Source organism: Anopheles funestus, chromosome 2RL (assembly GCF_943734845.2).
Source record: "Anopheles funestus chromosome 2RL, idAnoFuneDA-416_04, whole genome shotgun sequence".
In the NCBI taxonomy this organism is placed as follows: domain Eukaryota; kingdom Metazoa; phylum Arthropoda; class Insecta; order Diptera; family Culicidae; genus Anopheles; species Anopheles funestus.
This window is the reverse complement of record NC_064598.1, coordinates 95,404,022-95,424,347: the sequence shown is the minus strand read 5'-3', so window position 1 is coordinate 95,424,347 and position 20,326 is coordinate 95,404,022. Positions and strand designations below refer to the sequence as shown.

General features: G+C 41.7%; 3 protein-coding genes across 3 annotated transcripts in view; 1 reads left to right on the top strand and 2 right to left on the bottom strand.

Annotated features, from left to right (window-relative positions):
• Positions 1 to 20,326, bottom strand: part of LOC125763339 (laminin subunit alpha-1) — a 272,329-nt gene that overhangs the window by 234,179 nt on the left and 17,824 nt on the right. The gene's annotated exons all lie outside the window — the stretch shown is intronic.
• LOC125763476 (facilitated trehalose transporter Tret1-like) lies at positions 7,008 to 8,872 on the top strand. The gene is made up of 2 exons (XM_049426713.1): positions 7,008 to 7,186; positions 7,250 to 8,872. Exons 1-2 carry the CDS (start codon positions 7,120 to 7,122, stop codon positions 8,593 to 8,595), a joined length of 1,413 nt encoding a protein of 470 aa, XP_049282670.1. The 5' UTR covers positions 7,008 to 7,119; the 3' UTR covers positions 8,596 to 8,872.
• LOC125775006 (uncharacterized) lies at positions 15,028 to 18,812 on the bottom strand. The gene is made up of 3 exons (XM_049445386.1): positions 18,104 to 18,812; positions 15,135 to 17,413; positions 15,028 to 15,078 (listed from the first exon to the last, which is right to left on the bottom strand). Exons 1-3 carry the CDS (start codon positions 18,810 to 18,812, stop codon positions 15,028 to 15,030), a joined length of 3,039 nt encoding a protein of 1,012 aa, XP_049301343.1.

Below are 20,326 nucleotides of genomic sequence, written 5' to 3'. Positions count from 1 at the left end.
TGACAGGAATGTTTTCGAGGACTCGCCATGTTACTGCAGCATTTATCGGGCAAACACTGCTAAGGAGGTACAATTGTCCATTTTCCTTGATTCTTCAGTTCACGGAATAGAAGCGTGTGGAATGGTACTAATATTTATATTTTGAGGGGATTATTGTTGTACTTTGTGGCATGATTGTGCACTAGCTTCTGCGGAGGAAAACTGTGTGGGATGTATGGAGTGACAAAAAAGAACCGAAAACCAATCCAAGAATATGGGGCTATTGATGGAGCTCTTAAATTGATCAAGGTGTACTTCGTTTTAGTTAATCTTATCATGGCAATCAACAAAGGTCGAAGAATTCACATTTATTCCAAGGTAATTTCCTTTAGTACCTTGAAGTCATGTCAATTTAATTTCTCCGATAAAAATATTATCATAATTGTTTTAGAGTATCACTTAAAACTTGGCACAAATGTTGCTACATAAACTTTACTTAAGAAACTAACATGAGATTCTCCTACTCAAGAAAAACGATTCAACGTATAAATCACTTGATAATCAATTTGCATTTATAATGAGAATATAGACTTTGTGTACAATGAAGGGATGTTTGTTGTATACGTCAAAACAAACATATCAAACGACCGCTGTTGACATTCCTCACGATATGTATCTGTATGGCCAGGAAACAAATGTAAACATGAACCTATACATCTTTGAGCTGAGTAAGGCGAACTCATAGACAGCCTCACAAACACACTAGAGGCTTCCGGTGGTTTATAGTGCCAGAGTATTTTTCTCATGAGAAGATGTTTACAACAAAGTTTCTCCATTTTTTAAAGGCTATAAAGAAAATTTCTCATTATTTAATTTTATTTTTCCCAACTGAACTGTATATTGAATACAGCTTAACGAACCGATTCGTGCCCATCAGAACGATTACGTGCTAGGACAAGATAAATAAATGATAATGTTATCTGTTTTTTACACTACGAAATCGATTTTTGAACGATTTTTACTGTCCACATCCACTGAAATGAATAGATCATCAAGTGGAAAGATAATTGCATTTCCCAGGCTTTTTTTATCTCATTCACACAGCAAAGATCCAAACCAGAAATGCAGCAAAACTTCAGCTCAAATGAACAAATGTGCCCGTTTGTGGTGATTTAACAAATACACACATCGTTACCCTTTTGGGGGCGCGTATGACATAACCTCCCCCCCCACCCCACCCCCTTTTCGCTTGATTTCCCTCATTTCATTCTTCTTTAACTTATCGACTTTATTCGATTAGCAATTGGTGTTTTCCAAATGCAAGCTCGCCCCATGTTAACCATTTCACTGCACCGTGATAAATCCTATCGTACGGTTTTCTATCGTTCCCGCCTCAGCACGACTTTGTGGCACCGTGGGTTCCGTTTACCGGATTAAGGTCAATTTTTCGATTTCCATCGTACCGGTTTTTTTTTTGCGATCGTCAGCACATCGAAAACACATTTCGAGTTGGCTTCATTTTGTGTCTGTCTTCTTTTTTTGTTGCTTCTTACTCCAATTTCCACGATGGCACCGAAGCGTCGAAAACCTATGCCAAAACTCCACCCGCACACGTACAAGCTCACCAAAAACCAGCGACGGGTAAAGTGCAAGTGACAAAATCGGTTCGAGTTTTCACACGACGCAGTACCGAATGTTTCAAGCAGCATTTACCATTCAGTACCGATCGGATCGAAGGGAGAAACATTTATTTATACGTATGTTTGTGTCTGTGTCTGTGTGTTTGTCTTCATCTCATGAAAATGGTGCCGCCGTAAAGTGTGGTGACAAGGGTAAAGCGCAAACCGCAGGATGAAATGTTAAAAATACAATATCCCCATTGATTGCAGCTGAACGGTTCGATATGGAGCGACAATCGGGGCCAAAACAGCGTGGCACGACGAAAGACGTGAAGTCTGTAAAATTTTAAAAAAGGAGGATTTTAGTCAGGTTTTTTTTTGGTAAATTTAAACAGCTTATTTGTGCAACGAATTCGTTCCTTTGAGATGGATACGATCGTAAATATTATAGATTATATATTATTTTTCTAATCAGACATAAAAAATGTAACTTATTGTCAGTCAGAATCAATATTTTGGTTGATATTTATTTTAAAGAGAGTTCGAGATTTAGTTTAAGATAAATAGCAGTGATTTAGGGTTGGGAAATGATTTTTAAATACATAAATCTTCCCCATATACGAAAGATAGCACCTTGTTTCCAACATATTTTTAAAATAGACTTCCACAAAAAAAATTCTTATGATACACTCTGCCAACATCTGTTCATTGGCTTTGAATAAAATCATAAACAAACCAGCAAAAAGCAGACGTGCAATAAGCCTCCCAGCCCTGGGGAATGATTTGCATTTGGATAGTACAGCTTTCGCATACGACATGCAGACAGTGCTGCCCTCAATCGAATGTGGAGCGGCATACAGATTAAAATAAATTACTCAATATTTCTCCAGGGAAATCGAACACTGTGTAATATGTACGAGATCAAGAAGCGTGTACCGGAGGATTACCTCAACGTTCCATCACGACCACACGCACCTTAACGTTGCTTCGGCTGATGCGCCCGAAGCAAATCGGCCCCCGTGCCGGAATGTGCCAGCGTGGAGTCATCAATCAATTGTGATCATTCGCTTTCATTAACGACCTTTTGCCTATCGCTTTTCTTGCTTCATTTTCACAAAAACCGGAAGCCCCCTTGTCCGTCCCCTGGCGTCTGTTGCTCTGCGCCGGATGTAAGATTCCTCACACGGAATGGCCCACGGCTATCATCGAACGCTGCCATGCTGGTGAGCCAAGACACGCCTCGACGGTTCGCTAAGCACAATTCATAAAAGCAAAATTGGAATTGCAAATATGCTTTTTCCTACCCCCGGGAGAATTTACACATCTCCGGCCTCGGGTTGCCTCGGTTTTCGCCGTTCGCGTTTCGTCGACAAAATGCTCGCTTTAGTTTGCAAACGGAATGTTTCGCAACGCAACAGCAGAAGATGCTGCATATGAAGATGCTGCAATACCGGAAGACTTTCTGGGAACGGAAGTGAACGGAAGAGAAAATAGCTACAAAATAAGTGCCATCGGTATCTGAAGCTGAAGCTTCCCATCGGCGCACAAACAAGCACTAGAAACATCGATGTTTTCAAGCGCCTTCCAGTTGGTCTAGCCGATTGTTCGACAAAATGATAGTTTCCGCTCGGATGGTTGTCTTTTTATGAGGTTTTCCACGATGCGAAGTGTTTATGTACAATGCACGGTTTATGTAAAGCATCGTGCGTAGAGGGGGTTTTTGCATGTGCGTTATGGTTGCTTTTTTTGCAATAGATGAACTTTTCATTAGTATTTGCTTCTTCTTCACACATGAATGCATTTGATGCTGTTTAATCGCTAGTTCTCCTACTATTGCTTTAGGACGAAATTTTCCAGACCGCAAAATCTCTTTTTTGAGGTAAATGATGAACTGGGGTTAAAATCAAAAGCCTTCAAAATCATGCGAAATTGAAAGTTTAACTAAGCAAGATAACAAGTGAGAGGATCTCGTCGAGAGCATTTGAAATATAACAACTTCTTTAGTCACTTGATCTTTATTACAGATCAATTTTCATTTTCTCGTTTATTAAAGAAAATAAGATCTGAAGATGCAATAACCATGACTTTAGGGACTTTCCGAGGCTTGGTTCCTATAAGGTGGATAACGATCGTCGGACGCATTAAGGTCTTTTCAGTGGTCGAAGGACTCTCAACAGTTATTAAATAAATACACACAAAACACATGCTGTGATACGGTTCATTTCATACTCAAATTATTACTGTTTTAAATGGACCATCTATCGTGAATTTATCACAAAAGAAAAAAATCTTGAAAACCCGATTAGAAAATAGTCTTAGCATATAGAAGTATTTGACCTCAAAACCCTGAGGAGAAATCTCTCATAACCTCAATTTAAGATATAATTTTTAGCAAACATTTTATCTTATCTTTTGCAATCTTTCGCCTAAAGATACATCTCGTATAAAAGAGAATAACCTTGTAGAAGATTGAACTTCGCAATGTTTACATGTCTACGCTCGCTCTAGACCAAAGTGGGTATAATATACAGGTGGGCTTATAGCTCTTTTCAGCAGGCCATTTTTAAATACCCGTTTGACGTTTCGCGTTACGGTTTCCATGCGTACCTTTACACCTCCACAACGATACACACAACCAGTGTGACCAGAACTACCGATTTTTGATAACCCTACCGATTCACAGACGAGCACCCTGAAACTACCGATGTTTCATGAATCCTTCCGAAAATCACAGATTTTCCTTAATATTGGTCAAGAAGCCATAAATGCATGTCCTAATTCATTTTTCATGGCAATATCTTTTGTATGCAAACCACACGTATCGTAGAAAATAATCTGGTCACTCTGTACACGAGGTACGCTTTTTCACACACATGCTCAAATGACCGTAACGCGATCTGTCAAATCTTTTTTGTATTTTTTTACAGCGCAGTTGTCAAAGCATTAGGGATAAGCCCACCTGTATATTATACCCACTTTGCTCTAGACGTTAAACATTAGCAGCAATTGCACTCTACATCTACTATCAAGGTAACTAGGAATGCAAAGAAACCACTCCGAGAACATTACGGGTAGACATATGACAACAATCTAATCGACAGCGTGTACTTTTTAAGGCTAGTCTTTATTTCACCAATAACCATCCCAGCTATCGTTATCGTATTTACTATCGTTCTCGCTCTTGCTTCTGGGTCTTGCGCATCATCTTGCCAACCGTAATAAAGTGCTCATTATCTGACCATACCCAAGTAGAAATATCGAGCAGTTTTTTGGCTTTTTTCAATGGACTTTGCGGATCGGCAGCTTATCCGGAGGTGGGATGGCACGCACACAAGAGAAATCATGGCGACACGAACACATTTACACCTACTTGTCAGCCGGCCTTACCGTAGGCGAAAAAAAGAGGTTATGTGTGATCCTATCCTTCTTGCTTGCTTCTAATTCCTTACAACAGCGCGCGCGACTGTTGTAGATATCCGATCTATTTTTAGATTTGCGTCTGCGAATGAGATAGGAAGAGAACATATATTTTTTAATTAGAGAAAATTTCTTTACTCACCGAGGTTTCAGGCATGGTCCATGGTTGTAACGGGATCGCTGCTATTCACATGATCTTTTTTATCGATCTGCGGCTGGCGTCAAAACAAATGTGTTTGGTGCTTTCTAGACGGTGGAACGCCGAAATCGTTTTTTATTGTTTATGTTCGTGATAGCTTTTCTTTTGTTTGGGTATTACAATGATAAACCGATTATGTAAATTAGATTTGATTTTGTAATTTATTGATCTTACGAATCTGTAGACAGTTTCTTATCGCTTTAAACAATGCCTTCGGTACAATACGTAACGTATCTTATTTTTTAAAGCTTTACATTTTTTGTAGGAAAGGACAACTCCTTACTATGCCCTATACGTAATCACCATTATTTTAACTAAAATATACGCGCATGTTTTTTTCAACCTGGCGAAGTTTCGGCATGCCTTATCTAGTTCTTAAACTCTGTTATTCTACATATATGTGGCGTAATGAACCGATACTGTTCTAGCTTATAGTATAGTTATATTCTTTTTACAAAAATCTGACTAATACGTTGAGGGCAGTTTACAAAACACTATCCTTTATAGCGAAACTTTAGTTACCTACATCATATCTGTTCACTTCTACATGACTATCCTGCGAAAGGTAATCTACGCGTTCACTATTTTTGTTTAAATTGACGACACATACGCTTGCGTAGAGAGCTAATTAAGCTGTTTGACTAAACAATTATGCTAATTCTTTAATATTAACGCTAATGTGCAACCGTTAGAAGAAGTTAGGCTCATGTCCTCCCAGGACGTTGCTCATCAACTATCCGTTCGGCACGATGCGTATAGGAGCATAGCCAGCTCATTGATCGAGCCAAATGCAAACTAATCAGTCGGATGTCGCAATAGTGAGTGGGTTTCCTACAAACTATTTCGGGTGGACCTAAAACGAGCCAAGAAGAAAAGACATTACGATAAAGTAGGCAAATGATTATCTTGCACTGCTATAATACTTACCGAAAACATTATCCAAGAACACTTTACAAGCCTTCAACAGACATCCTACAACAGTTATCAACTGTTTATCAACTCGTAGCGGCACATTGAATGGTGGTTTTATACTCCTAAGCAAAGAAAACAAATAGCATTAATAATAGAGTTAAAAACAACATATCTTTCAATTACAGTTAAACTATTAGTTTTAAGAGACAATCCCAAATCTTTAGCATATTTGAACTATGAGTCTCAGTATATTTACCCTCTTCTTCCGTCCCGGCTTGATTCCAATTGTCGTTCGTCTACGAACACTCCGTTTCGTAAATCTATTCCCCTAGAACACTCCTGTACTTCCGCTTTAACGTCCGGCTATCCCATTTGCTGAAACATAGCAAAATTATATGTTCAATTAAACGCTCGTTGTCGTGTGGTTTATTATATGAATATAATAAAACACAGCACACAAAGAAAAAAAATGCAACTTACCTAGTCCTTCTGAACTGGCGCTAACTTATCTGCTTCTGATTCCTTTCAAAACTGTCCCAAAATAACTTCAGCATGTTAGAATAACACTCTACTTTTCTCTAAACATTTTTTATTACACATTATTAAACACTTTTTCACCAAAATGGGAGCCACAAAACACTCAAAACACGCAGGAAATATGAATATACGTTCAGCGTATATTCGTTAGGACATACGATTTGTTTTTGTTTTGAAAATGCCGCCATAGGATGGCTGACGTTCACCAACACCATCATAGACTTTTATCGTCGTCCTGCTCTTACTTACGGCAAAGATTCTTCCATCTCACGATTCGAGCAAATTTTTACCCTTCTCACCCCCTCGGGCCTATATTTCGCTTGACAATTTCTACTTGGGTAACGCCTAATGATACGGTACACTCGACGATAAGTTTTGTTTTTGTTTGGCTAAAAACGTCATCTCCACTTGAAATGCTTTAGCAACCCTGGTTTCAGTTCATCTCAGTTCCTCACCATGACAACTTCAAGCTGGTTTGTGCGCCTGTTGCGGTATAGAAATGAATATTTAGCCTCACTTTCGGGTAAGTTTGGTACACAATTTCCCAACATTTTTCCTTATTATACAGTTTCTTAAATTTTTTCAGCTACTCTGTGCATATTCATGGTCGTATGCTCGAACGCATGGTCTTCGCCGGCCCTGCCAAAGCTACTGACGGAACCAAACCCGCCGGTATCGATTACGGCTGATGCTGGTTCGTGGATCGTTTCGATTCAAGCAATTGGAGGCATCTTCGGTATGGTTCTCGCCGGACTCACCATCGACCGATTTGGTCGCAAGTGGCCATTTATCGCCAGCGCTCTTCCCGTGATTGCCGGATGGATTATGATCGCATTAGCACGAACGTCAGTATTGCTCTACATTGCCCGCTTTCTGTTCGGCGTTTCGTACGGCATTGCGTACGGTGTTGCGCCCGTCTACATAGGCGAGATCACCTCCGACCGGGTACGTGGTGCAGCTGCTTCACTCATCACGGTAATGGCCAAACTGGGTATTTTGTACGAATATTCCGTCGGTCCGTACGTGGGCTTTGAGACACTTGCCTGGCTTTCAATGCTTGGACCGGTTGTGTTTCTTTTCACCTTCGTGTGGATGCCGGAATCACCGCACTATCTGCTCGGTAAGGGACGCAACGAGGAAGCACAGAGAAGCCTCCAATGGTTGCGAAGAAACTCGTCCGTAGACGAAGAGCTCGCCTGTACGCGAAAATCCATCGAACGGACTGTCAGCGAGCGCGGTTCGATGAGAGAACTGTTTCTACCGGCTTATCGCAACAACCTCATCATCGTGCTGATTCTTGCCGTCGGTATACAGCTGTCCGGTATGCAGGCCATCCTCAGCTACGCACAGACCATCTTTTCGCAGATTTCCAGCGATCTCACCGATGCCGAAATGTCCATCGTGCTCGGTGTCGTACAAATGGTAACCGTGCTATTTCCGGTGTTTCTGGTCGATCGTGTTGGCCGTCGTCCGCTGCTGCTGTGGTCCGCGGCCGGTAGCTTTCTCGGACTGTTGCTGGGAGCCATCTACTTTACGCTTGACGCGGCAGACGTCGATGTGGCACGCTTCGGTTGGATTTCATTCGTCGGGCTTGTGCTGTTCGTCATATCGTACGCATTCGGTCTGGCGACTGTACCGTTTGCGATTCTGAGTGAAATATTTCCCAAAAACATTCGTGCCTACGCGAACGCACTGTTTGGGATATTGAGCGGTGCCGTCATCTTCGCCGTGGTGAAGTTGTTCCAGGTCGCGCTCGACAATGTTGGGGCGTATCTGCCGTTCTGGGTGTTTACCGTCAGCACCGGGCTGACGTTTGGGTTCGTTTTTCTGTACATTCCCGAAACCAAGGGACGCAGCTTGGATGAAGTGCAGGAGATTATTGCCGGATGGCGTAAAAAGCGTAATTCCAAAGTTGTCTTTGACGGGGATTGAGCATTTCATTCTTAACATAGCGTTACGGGTACGGTAGGTTTATGAATACCATGTCTGAAGATAAATTTGAAAGTGAAAGAAAATTTAAAAGAAAAACCCACCTCACGAAGGCTAAAAATAACCCTAGGAAATGTAGCTCATGCATGTCCACATTAAGGGCTATTTTTATTTTTTTAATCAAATACCTTTTACTCAACTCACATTGAGTGTTTCTTTCTCTCGCGTGTATGCAAACAAACATAATAAATAAAAAATATATATTTAAGTTTCAGCTAAATCTATCACTCGCCTCTAATGATTGTTCAATATTTACTTGAGTCTGATAAGGCCTTCAACAGGCCTTTGTCAAATAGTACTGCCTGTGACAACATTCAACAGTCATCACCACGCCCATCGTGTGAGTTCAAGTTGCGAATGAACTGTATCCATCCATTAATCTTCAAAACAAAACAAAAATCTTCGTAAAATGTTGATTTTGCGCCATGAACTAATTTCAAAACAAAAAAAGACAATGATTTGTTATGAGCATCCACCAGATTGCTTGTCCATTGTGCCCATCCACGGTAGGCAATGAATATATTGTCGCAAGCAACGAAAACTTTTGTTATTAATTTCCATCACACTTCAGCATCAGCCTTACTGATGTTGTCGTGCTTCAGTTCAACCAAAGAGTCAAAGTTTGGTACCTGTGCCATCATAAATTCAATCTGTACTTCACCACAATGTGCAGTTGTCACAAAAAGTTGGAATACTTTATGCTTAACTCACGTCGTACGATGATATGTCCGGAATGAATATTCGCAAACTTGTAAAAAAAATCGAAAAAGGACAAAGGAAGACTTTGGGTCTTCAATGTTTTTGTCACGTGTTGCTTCATGAAATTAAAAATTCTTATAAATTTTTGAGTTCAACTTGGCAAAAAAAACGAGAATCTACATTCATTCCTTTGTGATGCAAAATAAGAGCATGGAAATCGATACTTTTCATACAAAATTTCCTTAAAGCGTCCAACTGTCAGGAAGGTAAAGCGACACCCGACTTTCAGTCGTCACGCATTTCACCGAACCATAAAACACGGCTCAAGTGTGCCAAGATCCGAAACCGGACAAAAGACGGAAACGCATTCCAGCACGTCTTTCGGATTTATTTTACTAGACACGGCGAAAAACAGCCTACGAGATGCCACTTCCGGCACTTGGTACCAGTAATGGATCATTGCCTTTGTCGTGCTTTGAACGTGACTTTCAGTGAATAAAGTTCAGAAGTTCGCTTCATTCCACAGAAGTACGTACCGGGCCTTCTTCTCCAACGTATCATTACACTCTCAGCAAGTTACCATTTCGGGCAATTATTTGTGCCTCACAGCCAGATTCGTTTATTTCCTTGACAGAACCCTTTTTAGCAGAGAAGGTAGCACAAACAACCGATTGAATTCGTGCTGCAGGCTTCGCAAAACTACTTCCGTGATGATGGTGGTTCTGATGGGAGGAAGGAGAAGACAGAGAGAAAAATCTCAACCAGTTTTAAGGGAGGAAAACCTCCGAAGGAAATGGCGGTCGTGGTATGAAACTTACAAACGAATGAACTTCACGGAACTGTACTGAGCGAACGATTCATTCGCCTCATTACATTCTGACACAACGACATGGGGGTTCATACTGCCGTAAGGGGATGAAATTTGTGTCGGTTCGTAAATCACATATAAAGAGGGAAAGGAACGTTGTGCCTTTTCACCTTTCCATGTGTAATTTGAGAAGTATGAAGATGGATATAATTTATAAAATTAAATATTAAACAGTAATAATTTTTACCCTCTGTTTAACCAACGAATATTTGCTCCTTTTACTGAATGAAAAATCCGCGAAGTGTCTGATGAAATATATTGCCTCGGGAAAAAGCTGTTCAAGCATAAATGTTTGATAACATACATACAAAATTTAACATTCATGATCGTGATCTCGTCCTTTTGTCATTTTCCAATGACAAATGTACAATCATACAATCAAATGTAAACACCGCCAACCGGAAACATGTAGACGATTCTGGCGAATAAATTTCCGCTCAAAATTTTCGTGTCTCGAGCACACAATTTCGGCGATAAAACTCGTTTCAATCGACAAAAAGTCGAACATTCCGGTGGCTAAGTTTAGCTGTTGGAACAAAGTTACCATAAGTGTATTGATTCTGATGATTACTCGCTTTTCGGGTTATTTAACCTGTACGACCGGAAAGGAAATGTCGTACGACAACCAATTACATTAGACGTTTCCGAGAAACGGTAAGTATAGCTCTAAAGGACGATATTTTATGTGGAAGTAAATGCACAACTGTAGTTGAAATAAAATTCTTTTTTAACAATTTTGAAGTGCATATTTCATTCTCGTTTTATTATAATAAATTCTAACAAATACTAACAAATAGTATTAGTATACAATATTTAATATTCTAAGTCTTTACTTTGTGTAATTTCTGTTATAGAATATTTAATATAAAATTATCATATAAACAACAACCCATACCGGCATTCCTGTACAAGATGAAATCATTTAGTCATTTACTACTAAATACTAAATGTTGAACGATATAGAAAGCTTTCGTTAGATTATGAAAATCAACGATACTTTAGCACACATGCACAGGTAGAGCTTAACTGAAGCACTCTCGTTACATTATCGATCGAACTGGACGGTTCAAAATGCTGCTGCTGCTGCTGCTGCTACTAGTGATGGTGTTTCCGATCAGGTATTATTAATACACCCATTAGAAAATGCTCTGGCACTCGAAGCAACTTGTATTTCCATTAACCTTCGTGCGCATTCTCTGCTGATATCCTGAAATGCTAAGCACCCACTCGAGGCACAACCGTGATGCTTGAGTTGCTGGAGGATATTACGATAATCTTTGGCTCTTAAAAAGGGGCCGTTGCTTGTTTTCCCTTTTTCCTCTTGAAGATATTTATTTCGCATAAGTAAAAAAAAAACAATACAAACCGTATAAAGCGTGTAAAATAGTAATTAGTAAGGTTGATTTCGTAAATTATTTGTTTAAAATGTTATTATCTCAAAAATATTTTACTGTCGCTTCATGTAAACAAGTCGTTGAAAGTTGTGTGAAAGAAATTGTACTTTCAAAGAATTTTTCAACGCTCATTAGCACTTCATTTTTATCCATTTTGTTCCATTTTTTTAACCTATTTTTACTACTTGTTCTGTACGAAATACATCTGTTAATGTACGGTAGTGTTGTTAAAAAATGTTTTCCTTCTTTTGCTCGTGTATCGAAAAAACATTGCAACGTCTGTACACCATCAACGGACCGATTATGCCTCAGCCTGGTGCCCATTAAAAGTGAAACCAAACCAAAAAAGAAAAAAAAGCTTGATCATAACAACATGGTCGTAATTAAGCGCTGTTCAGATTTGTGCCCTGTTGTCTCTGCAATAATAAATTATAAACCTTTTTCGGCCACAGTGTTGCCATTCCCCCAAACTTTTGCACCGTGGTGGGAGAAGGAACGCCATCATCTATTACGAGACGATGCCAAAAACGCCCACACTCTACTGGCTGGCAATTAAAATGTCCCTCGCGGGATGGCAGCTTATCCGAAAGCATAACGAATTTAACCGTTGTGACCTTTTTCTTATCGTTTGTTTTTTTTTTACTTCCTTCCTCTATTTATTGTTTTGCTGCCCGCTACTGTTTTCTAATACCTTGTCAGCTGACCAGTTGTGGGAGAAAAATGTAATTAGTTTTTTCTCTCTCTCCTTAAATCCAATTCAAATGCTCGTAATGCATTGGTATTAGCAACAAAAAATGTAAAAAATTTTAGCAGAAGTTCGTGCCAACGAGTTTCAATTTGTTGATAATAAATCCTTCGGTTTTATGATTCACCGAAGTAAAATCGAATCTTCGGTTAAGCCGATAATTTTATTCATTTCATTTCATTTCTTTCTATGAAATTCAGTACTAAATAAAATTGACAAAAAATAATTATTTTGCAGTGTGAACTTGAACCCTTTCATGCCGACCATTTCAGCCTTACTGAACTTGTTTTTATCACGAAACTGAACCGTCAGTCCTCGCTACGAGATTATCTTCCGGGTGGGATTTGATTTCAGTCCTGCCGTGTAGAACCGGCGCCGTTTATCAGTTACACCACCAGATCGCTCCCCAACTTTTAACTTATTTAACTTGCAAAGAATCGAATAAAATTTGGACAGAAATATAAATCACAATAATAACATTTTGAATTAAATTTTAAATAAAAAAATAACATTTTACTCCTAAAAATCGCTCCAACAAGTAAAAGCATGCCATATCTGCTTTTGACAACATTTTGCATAGTAACAAAACTGGTATTCAGTTGTAAAAGTTTAGCAGAAAATTTTCACAAAACTTTCACTCTCCAGACGGTTCTCAACCGTGCGTTTGATAGCAATTATTTTTCTGGCAGCAAAACTTCAATTGGCAGCAAAAGTTCATCTGTTCCCTGTGCCTGTATTTCCATGCTGGATAAAAAAAAACGATTTTCCATTTCCAAAACTTTTCCTATAGAATCCACACGCTTATTTCATTTTGCCGTACAAACTCGACAATCGAGATGTGTAACGCGTAACCGCAAAAAGTTATCATATTTAGTCCTGGTTAATCAACCAAACCTGCAGCTGCGTTGAGCTGAATTTTCCCACTCACATTTGCTGCACAGCCGCTTCTACTTTGGTTGAATTTTCTGTCCTAGTTTGATAGGGCCAAAATATCAAACATGGGAGAGAAGAAAAAAAAAGGCGCACATACAGCGTGTATAGCTCCTGTACTCATGGGATGTTTTTCGACATTAATGCACCGGGAGGAAATCTGGTATCTGGTCGCATCGAATCAGCTGACACACACTCTTGGTACGCATTTTTCCATTCCTACATGCTCACCGGCACATTTTCCCCTCCACCGTACCCCAAAACGAAGCCCAAAACGAATAAAGGCATTATATGGGTTTCGCGCAAAATTCGAATAATAAAATTTTACGATTATTGCCGGCTGCCGTTTCTACATCCCGTTTTTTGGACCCGTGTCGCCGGAGTGTGTCGAGATTGCGTGTTATCGTTTGAGGATCGTTCGGTCTGCCCAACCGTACGCAACATTCAGCTGTATCAGCTAGTTTTTCTCAACCACCACACAACAGACGCATATGTTTTGCTGGACGCTGAGCAGAGAGCTGTGTCCGATTTCCAAGCATCGAGATTCATCGTTAACGAACGGTTGGTTTTGTGAGTTTGTAAGTAAAAAGTGCACAAAACGAAAGAAAGCATAATAAAAGCAGCAAAAACAGAACTAACGTAAGCGTTCCACGTGGGCGTGGGGAGGGGGGAGGGACGTAACGTGGGCTCGTTACACATATTACCGAGTATGGGCGGCTACCTAATGCAACCAATGGACCCTCCTATGGGCTACACCGTTGTTCGCTAGTGTAAGATTGTAAATGACGGGAAATGAACCGATGGTTACGCATTGGCGTTTGTAATGAAACGTCTATTAGCTCTGTTGCAACGCATACGCTCACGTTGTGCCGATTTTGCGGGTTCCCACCTTTCAAGGGTCACCTATTCATTGTATAACGGGGTGCACTGATGTTTGACTTGGACGGTCAACAGATGGTACTTGTTCGGTTCATGTGCGCCACAGGTTCAACAGTGAGCTGCCGCAGCTATTGTAATTTAATGTAAATAAAAATGAAGTCACACACTCTACACCCTAATGTGTAATGGGAACTTTGAACAAACTTGCGGAATTCGGATGCTGAATTTTCTTTCGAGAATAGTTACCGTACGATTGGCGGGATTTTTACGCGAAGAAGAGGGATTTTGTTTATTTGTTTTTCCTTTTATAACCTTTTCTCTGAGTGCCCACTGAGTGCCACCGGCACTCACAATACGACAGTTGCTGAAACTTGACGAAACCAGCAAACTGTCGGTTTATACCACTATATTGTTATTCTTGTGTAAACATACTCCCCCCCATGACAGAATGTCATAACAAAGGCGAAAGGAACTAGCATGTGGTTTCACCATCCGCTAACGGCAGTAAGCAGATTTTGTTGATCGGACGAGTGATGATCCCTTTTACCGTTTGTAGTTTTACCACACGTGTGAGCTGGTCCTCTCCAGGATGAATTGCAACGATGCGTGCTAGGGGCCATCGGGTTGTTGGTAAGGATTCATCCAGTAGTATAACCAATCGGCCGGGGAGTATATCGTTGGTTCGGTGATGTCTTCCTATTGCTTCATCCCTTGTCAATTGCCGTAGCTCCGCTGAAAATGCGTCTTGCTGTGCTAAACGACATAGCACGGTTTTAGCAGCTTTCATGTATTCGGGAGTGATGACTAAAGGTGATGCGAAGTGTGTTGGTGTTCGTTGAGTGCGTGCCTTCTCCTTAGTGTTACGTGTGAAGCGAATGCAGTATGCAACGATGCGTAACAATCGCGTGTAGCTGGAACACAGCGTAAACCAAGGGTTAGTGATGGTGTTTACATAGGCAGCACTCACCTGACGAATTTCGAGATTCGTATCTTCAGCTGGTTCAGGATTACAGTTGGGCCAGTTGGATGCGGGTAGTGCTAGCCATTCCGGACCGCAACTCCACAGCTTGCTCTGCAGGAAATCTGCTGCTGACATGCCGCGTGAGACCAGATCGGCAGGGTTAGTTGAGCCGGGAACATGCCTCCACTGACGAGGATGAGTATAATGCTGCACCTCCGATACTCGGTTGCCTACGAACGTTGCCCACGTGTTAGGTGAGGCGCTGATCCACTTTAACGTGACGGTAGAATCGGACCAAAAGAATACTTCTGCTGCGTGTAGTCCCATCGCCTTCTTGACTCGATCGTAAAGATGAGCGCCTAATACTGCAGCACACAGTTCCAGTCGAGGTAGTGTGACACGCTTAAGTGGTGCCACTCGCGACTTGGATGAAAGTAAAGTGGTGCGAACTTCCCCTTGCTCACTTTCGCAACGAACATAAATGCAGGCCCCGTAAGCTGCTTCAGATGCGTCACAGAAGGTGTGTAACTGCAATTTACTACCAGGTAACAGCGCATAGCGATCGATCTTAAACCCGGATATGAGTGGCCAATCTTGCTGAATATTTTTCCATTTCTTGCAGATAGAATCAGGAACAAGATCGTCCCAACCAGCTTTCTGCAACCACAGCTCCTGCATCAAGATTTTGGCTCGTACGACTATGGGAGAAATCAGGCCAAGCGGATCGAACATGCGGGCTATGTTAGAGAGGATGCTTCTTTTAGTAGGACTTGCTGTGTCGGTGTCGATTGCGGACTCGAATGATAGAACATCATGTTCTGGCTCCCACGAAACTCCAAGAGTCTTTACCGTTTCGTCGGGTATAAACTGTAGCGCTGACTGTGTGCCGATCTGATCCGCAGTTAGACCGGTAAGCACCTCTAATCGGTTTGAAGTCCACTTCCGTAATTCAAAACCACCCCTTGAAAGTAATTCATCTAACTCTACTCGTAGACGCCGAGCACTTTCGATCGAATCCGCACCGCCTATGAAGTCGTCCACGTAGAAATTGCTCTTCAGAGCGGATGCGGCAACAGGATATGTGGTTCCCTCATCGATTGCAAGCTGCTGCAAGGTTCGAGTTGCAAGGAAGGATGATGGGGACAACCCATAGGTTACGGTGTTCAGCTCGTAATACTGGATCGGTGAATGCGCATCAAACCGGAAACAAATGCGGGCATACTTCCTATCGTCTGGATGCAGTAGTATTTGGCGGTACATTTTAGCAATGTCTCCAACAACCGCCACCTTATACGTGCGGAATCGTAGGATGATATCCAACAAATCATCCTGCACTGCAGGGCCGACACATAGCGCTTCGTTGAGCGAGTATCCAGATGATGTTTTCGCTGATCCATCAAACACCACCCTGGTTTTTGTTGTTGTGCTCGAAGGTTTGAATACGGGATGATGCGGCAGATAATATGCTGATTCGTCGTCAGCTGGAGCTTGTATCAGCGACATGTGCCCTAGCTCCAAATATTCATGCATGAATTCATGGTATGCCGCTTTAACATGAGGATCGCGTTCTAGGCGCCTTTCGAGCATTGTAAAACGTCGTAGAGCTGATAATTTCGAAAGACCCAGCTTTTCTTCAAAGTCAGGCTGCTTTGGTAAACGAACAATATAACGACCAGTATCGTCTCGTTGTGTTGTATCTTGGTATAATTTTTCGCAATACCTTTCTTCGGGGGAGTAACCATCTCTTATTTGTAATTCTTCCACTTTCCAGAATCGCTCGAGTGATTCCTCAAGCGTGCTCATGCAGACGACGGAAGATGCGTTGGAAGTTTCGGTGTTGTTATTACATGCTGATGCTGAGCCGGTCACGATCCAGCCGAACACACTTTCAATGAGGACAGGAAGGTTATACGAAATTTTATATTGCGCCCCGCTCTGGAAAAATGCATGATAATGCCGGGCACCGAGGATAAGATCGAGCGGTGCCGACTTATTAAACTGGGGGTCGGCAAGCATAAAATTCGACGGAATTTGCCACTCGACGGTGCGCACATCATGTGCTGGCAAATCCCCAATCAAATTGTCCACAATCAAGAAATCAGCATTCAGCTGATATTGGCCCGTTCGGGAGGAAATATTCGCACGCACCGATTTCCGCACCGGGGTGGAAGAGTGACCCGCACCGATGAGCGTTACGTTGACCGTATCAAGTTTCAACGCTAACCTCTGAGCAAGCTTGGTGCTCATCAAATCAGGCTGCGAGGCACTATCCAATAGTGCTCGCACTGGATGCAGAGTACCATGTGAATCAGCAACGTGTACCACGGCAGTTTGCAGAAAAACATGATCATATGTTTGCTGGCTTGCGTGTGCTGCTACGTGGTGTCTTTGGGTGTTTGTGGCGTGATCGTCTTTGTTCTGTGGATGGCTTACCGGAGCATTTCGCGCAGCTGGCATGGTGTTTGCAGTGGGAAGTGCTCCTTGTGCGTTGTGTACGTTGTGTAACAGTGTATGGTGTGCTGAGTGACAGTGTCTGCATTTGTATTGCGAGGAGCAATCGCGCGCTCGGTGGTTGTCCCGCAAACAATTTAAACATAGTTTATTGGACATGACCTGTCGATATCGTTCTTCCGGACCCATAGTCATGAATCGCGGACATTTCGTGATGCTATGCTCTTGCTGGCATATTATGCACCTACGTGCTTCGTGAGAGGTAGACGGAAAACTAGCCAGCCGAGTGAGATTCGATTGTTTATGTGTGAAGTGCGTGTGATTTCCGCTAGAGGGCGCGTCGGTATTGTTTACCATCAGAGTTTCGAGCACTCGCATTCGGCGTTGCAAAAATTGCACCAAGCCTTCGTAGCTTGGATTTTCATTTGTTGATGCAAATTCCTCCCAATCGCGCAACGTTGTTGTAGGCAATTTTGTGCATAGCAAATGTTCTAATACGCTACTCCAAGCATCTGTGTTTTCACCCAAGTGGTTTAGCGTTTTCTTGTGCCGCTCGAAATCATCGACAAGATGGTGAAGGGTTGAGGCACTTTCCCGTTTCATGGTGGCCATTCCGAATAAGGCTTGCAAATGACGCTTTTTTAACAGGTACTCGTTAGAGTAACGCTCCGTCAGTATTTTCCATGCTATTTCATAGTTTGCGGCACTGATGGTGATGGATTCAATAACCTTAGCGGCTTCTCCCTTTAAGGATGCGCGCAAATAGTGGAACTTTTGGATCGGCGGTAGCTCGGGGTTATCATGTATTAAGCCCTCAAAAGTGTCCCTATACGTTAGCCACTGCATGTAATCACCATCGTATTCGGGAAGCGCGATGGTGGGAAGTTTAATGCCTACTAGGGGGCTCGGGCCCGCGTTTGGTGTGGAACTAATGCTTCGAGGAATATGCACCCTTTTAGCCTTTAGCTGGGAATGTGCGCGTATCAAGCGCGGCTCAAAATCATCGCGTAAAGCGGCATTGTGCGCAATTTCTTCTTCGGTGATTGCCAAATCCTCTAGCTGACCTTGGATTTTCTCCAAGTCAATGGACAGCTGGTCGAATTTTGTTATGCGCGTTTCGATCTCGATAGCGTCTCGTTCCGGGAGAAAATCAAGGAGGAACTTCTCGTGGCGATCTAATGAGACCAGCAAAATTGCCCTTCGGGACGATAGAATGACGGCAGACGCTGGCATGATCAGACACGATGGAAATAGCTTCGTCAGCGGTAACGAAAAAACGGGAGTGTTGTGTCGCGATAAAATTTGCGTTATGCGTAGGAAAAAACAGGTCGCGAGAATCCGCAAATTAATAACCAGCAATTCGGCGTATCCTGGTCACGGCACCATGAACAAACTTGCGGAATTCGGATGCTGAATTTTCTTTCTAATAGTTACCGTACGATTGGCGGGATTTTTAAGCGAAGAAGAGGGATTTTGTTTATTTGTTTTTCCTTTTATAACCTTTTCTCTGAGTGCCCACTGAGTGCCACCGGCACTCACAATACGACAGTTGCTGAAACTTGACGAAACCAGCAAACTGTCGGTTTATACCACTATATTGTTATTCTTGTGTAAACAAACTTCATTGACTTTTATACACAACAATAAAGAATGGAAAAGTTGTTTAATTTGATATGAACAGTAAAATGTTCATTTATAATATGAATATTTTTTGGGATATTTCAAATATGAAAAATAAATATATTTTCTTACTTTCATCACCATATTACTGCTTCACCTTGAATTCCACCCTATCAATTACTTGTCATGTAAAATCATGTGCTACTCGTCTAGCATGCTGTCAACTGTTATGGATGTACATACCTCGATCATCACATTTTATGATAATAACATTGAAATCCCTATGTAATAATAAGCATTATTCTCCATCACATGTTGGAACATGTATGATGCCTTGTACGATTCGATTTGGGTATCAACTTGATGAGCCTACTATGCATTCCAATTTCGAACCTGTCAAAAGTCAAAGTGTGTTTATCACTTGGGTGGGTAAAGTATACGTTTATTCGTTTTTATCGAAATGTAAGAAATTCTATAGAGGAAGCATTACAATCCGATGGAAAACGGCCAGTTAAAAGTCGATGTATTCGAAACTTGATGGTGTTTAAAAATCGACCGAGTTGCATGGCGGTGGATACCGAAAAACGATGATACAACCCTGTGTCTAAAAGTTAAAAGAGGCGCCTGGTATCTCAAAGTCAATGAAGCCACCTCCTCTCAAAGTCAATGGAGGCGCCTGGTGTTTGAAATGTAATGGAGACGCCTGGTATCTCAGAGTCAATGAAGGCGCCTGGTATCTCAAAGTCGAAGAAGGCGCCTGGTATCTATAAGTCAATGAAGTCACCTCCCCTCAAAGTTAATGGAGGCGCCTAGTGTTTGAATTGTAATGGAGGCTCCTGGTGTTTCAAATTTGATGGAGGCGCCTGGTATCTCAAAGTCAATGAAGTCACCTCCTCTCAAAGTTAATGGAGGCGCCTAGTGTTTGAAATGTAATGGAGGCGCCTGGTGTTTGAAATTGGATGGAGGCGCCTGGTATCTCAAAGTCAATGGAAGCGCCTAGTATCTCAAAGTCAATGGAGGCGCCTGGTGTTTGAAATTTGAAGGAGGCGCCTGGTGATTCCAAGAGTGGTCGAAGACGCAATGATGATAAAGATCAAGGTGTTTTAACTCTGAAACTCAAATGCTTG

What these genes read in the sequence shown, in the direction of transcription:
- LOC125763476 (XM_049426713.1), top strand. Translation starts at nt 7,120, where the DNA reads ATGACAACTTCAAGCTGGTTTGTGCGCCTGTTGCGGTATAGAAATGAA. An exon ending in ATATTTAGCCTCACTTTCGG is followed by an intron (nt 7,187 to 7,249) that starts GTAAGTTTGGTA and finishes AAATTTTTTCAG; the next exon opens with CTACTCTGTGCATATTCATG.
- LOC125775006 (XM_049445386.1), bottom strand. Translation starts at nt 18,812, where the DNA reads ATGCCAGCGTCTGCCGTCATTCTATCGTCCCGAAGGGCAATTTTGCTG. An exon ending in GAAAACGCTAAACCACTTGG is followed by an intron (nt 17,414 to 18,103) that starts GTGAAAACACAG and finishes CTCTGCATCCAG; the next exon opens with TGCGAGCACTATTGGATAGT. An exon ending in CGAATCTCGAAATTCGTCAG is followed by an intron (nt 15,079 to 15,134) that starts GTGAGTGCTGCC and finishes GCTGTGTTCCAG; the next exon opens with CTACACGCGATTGTTACGCA.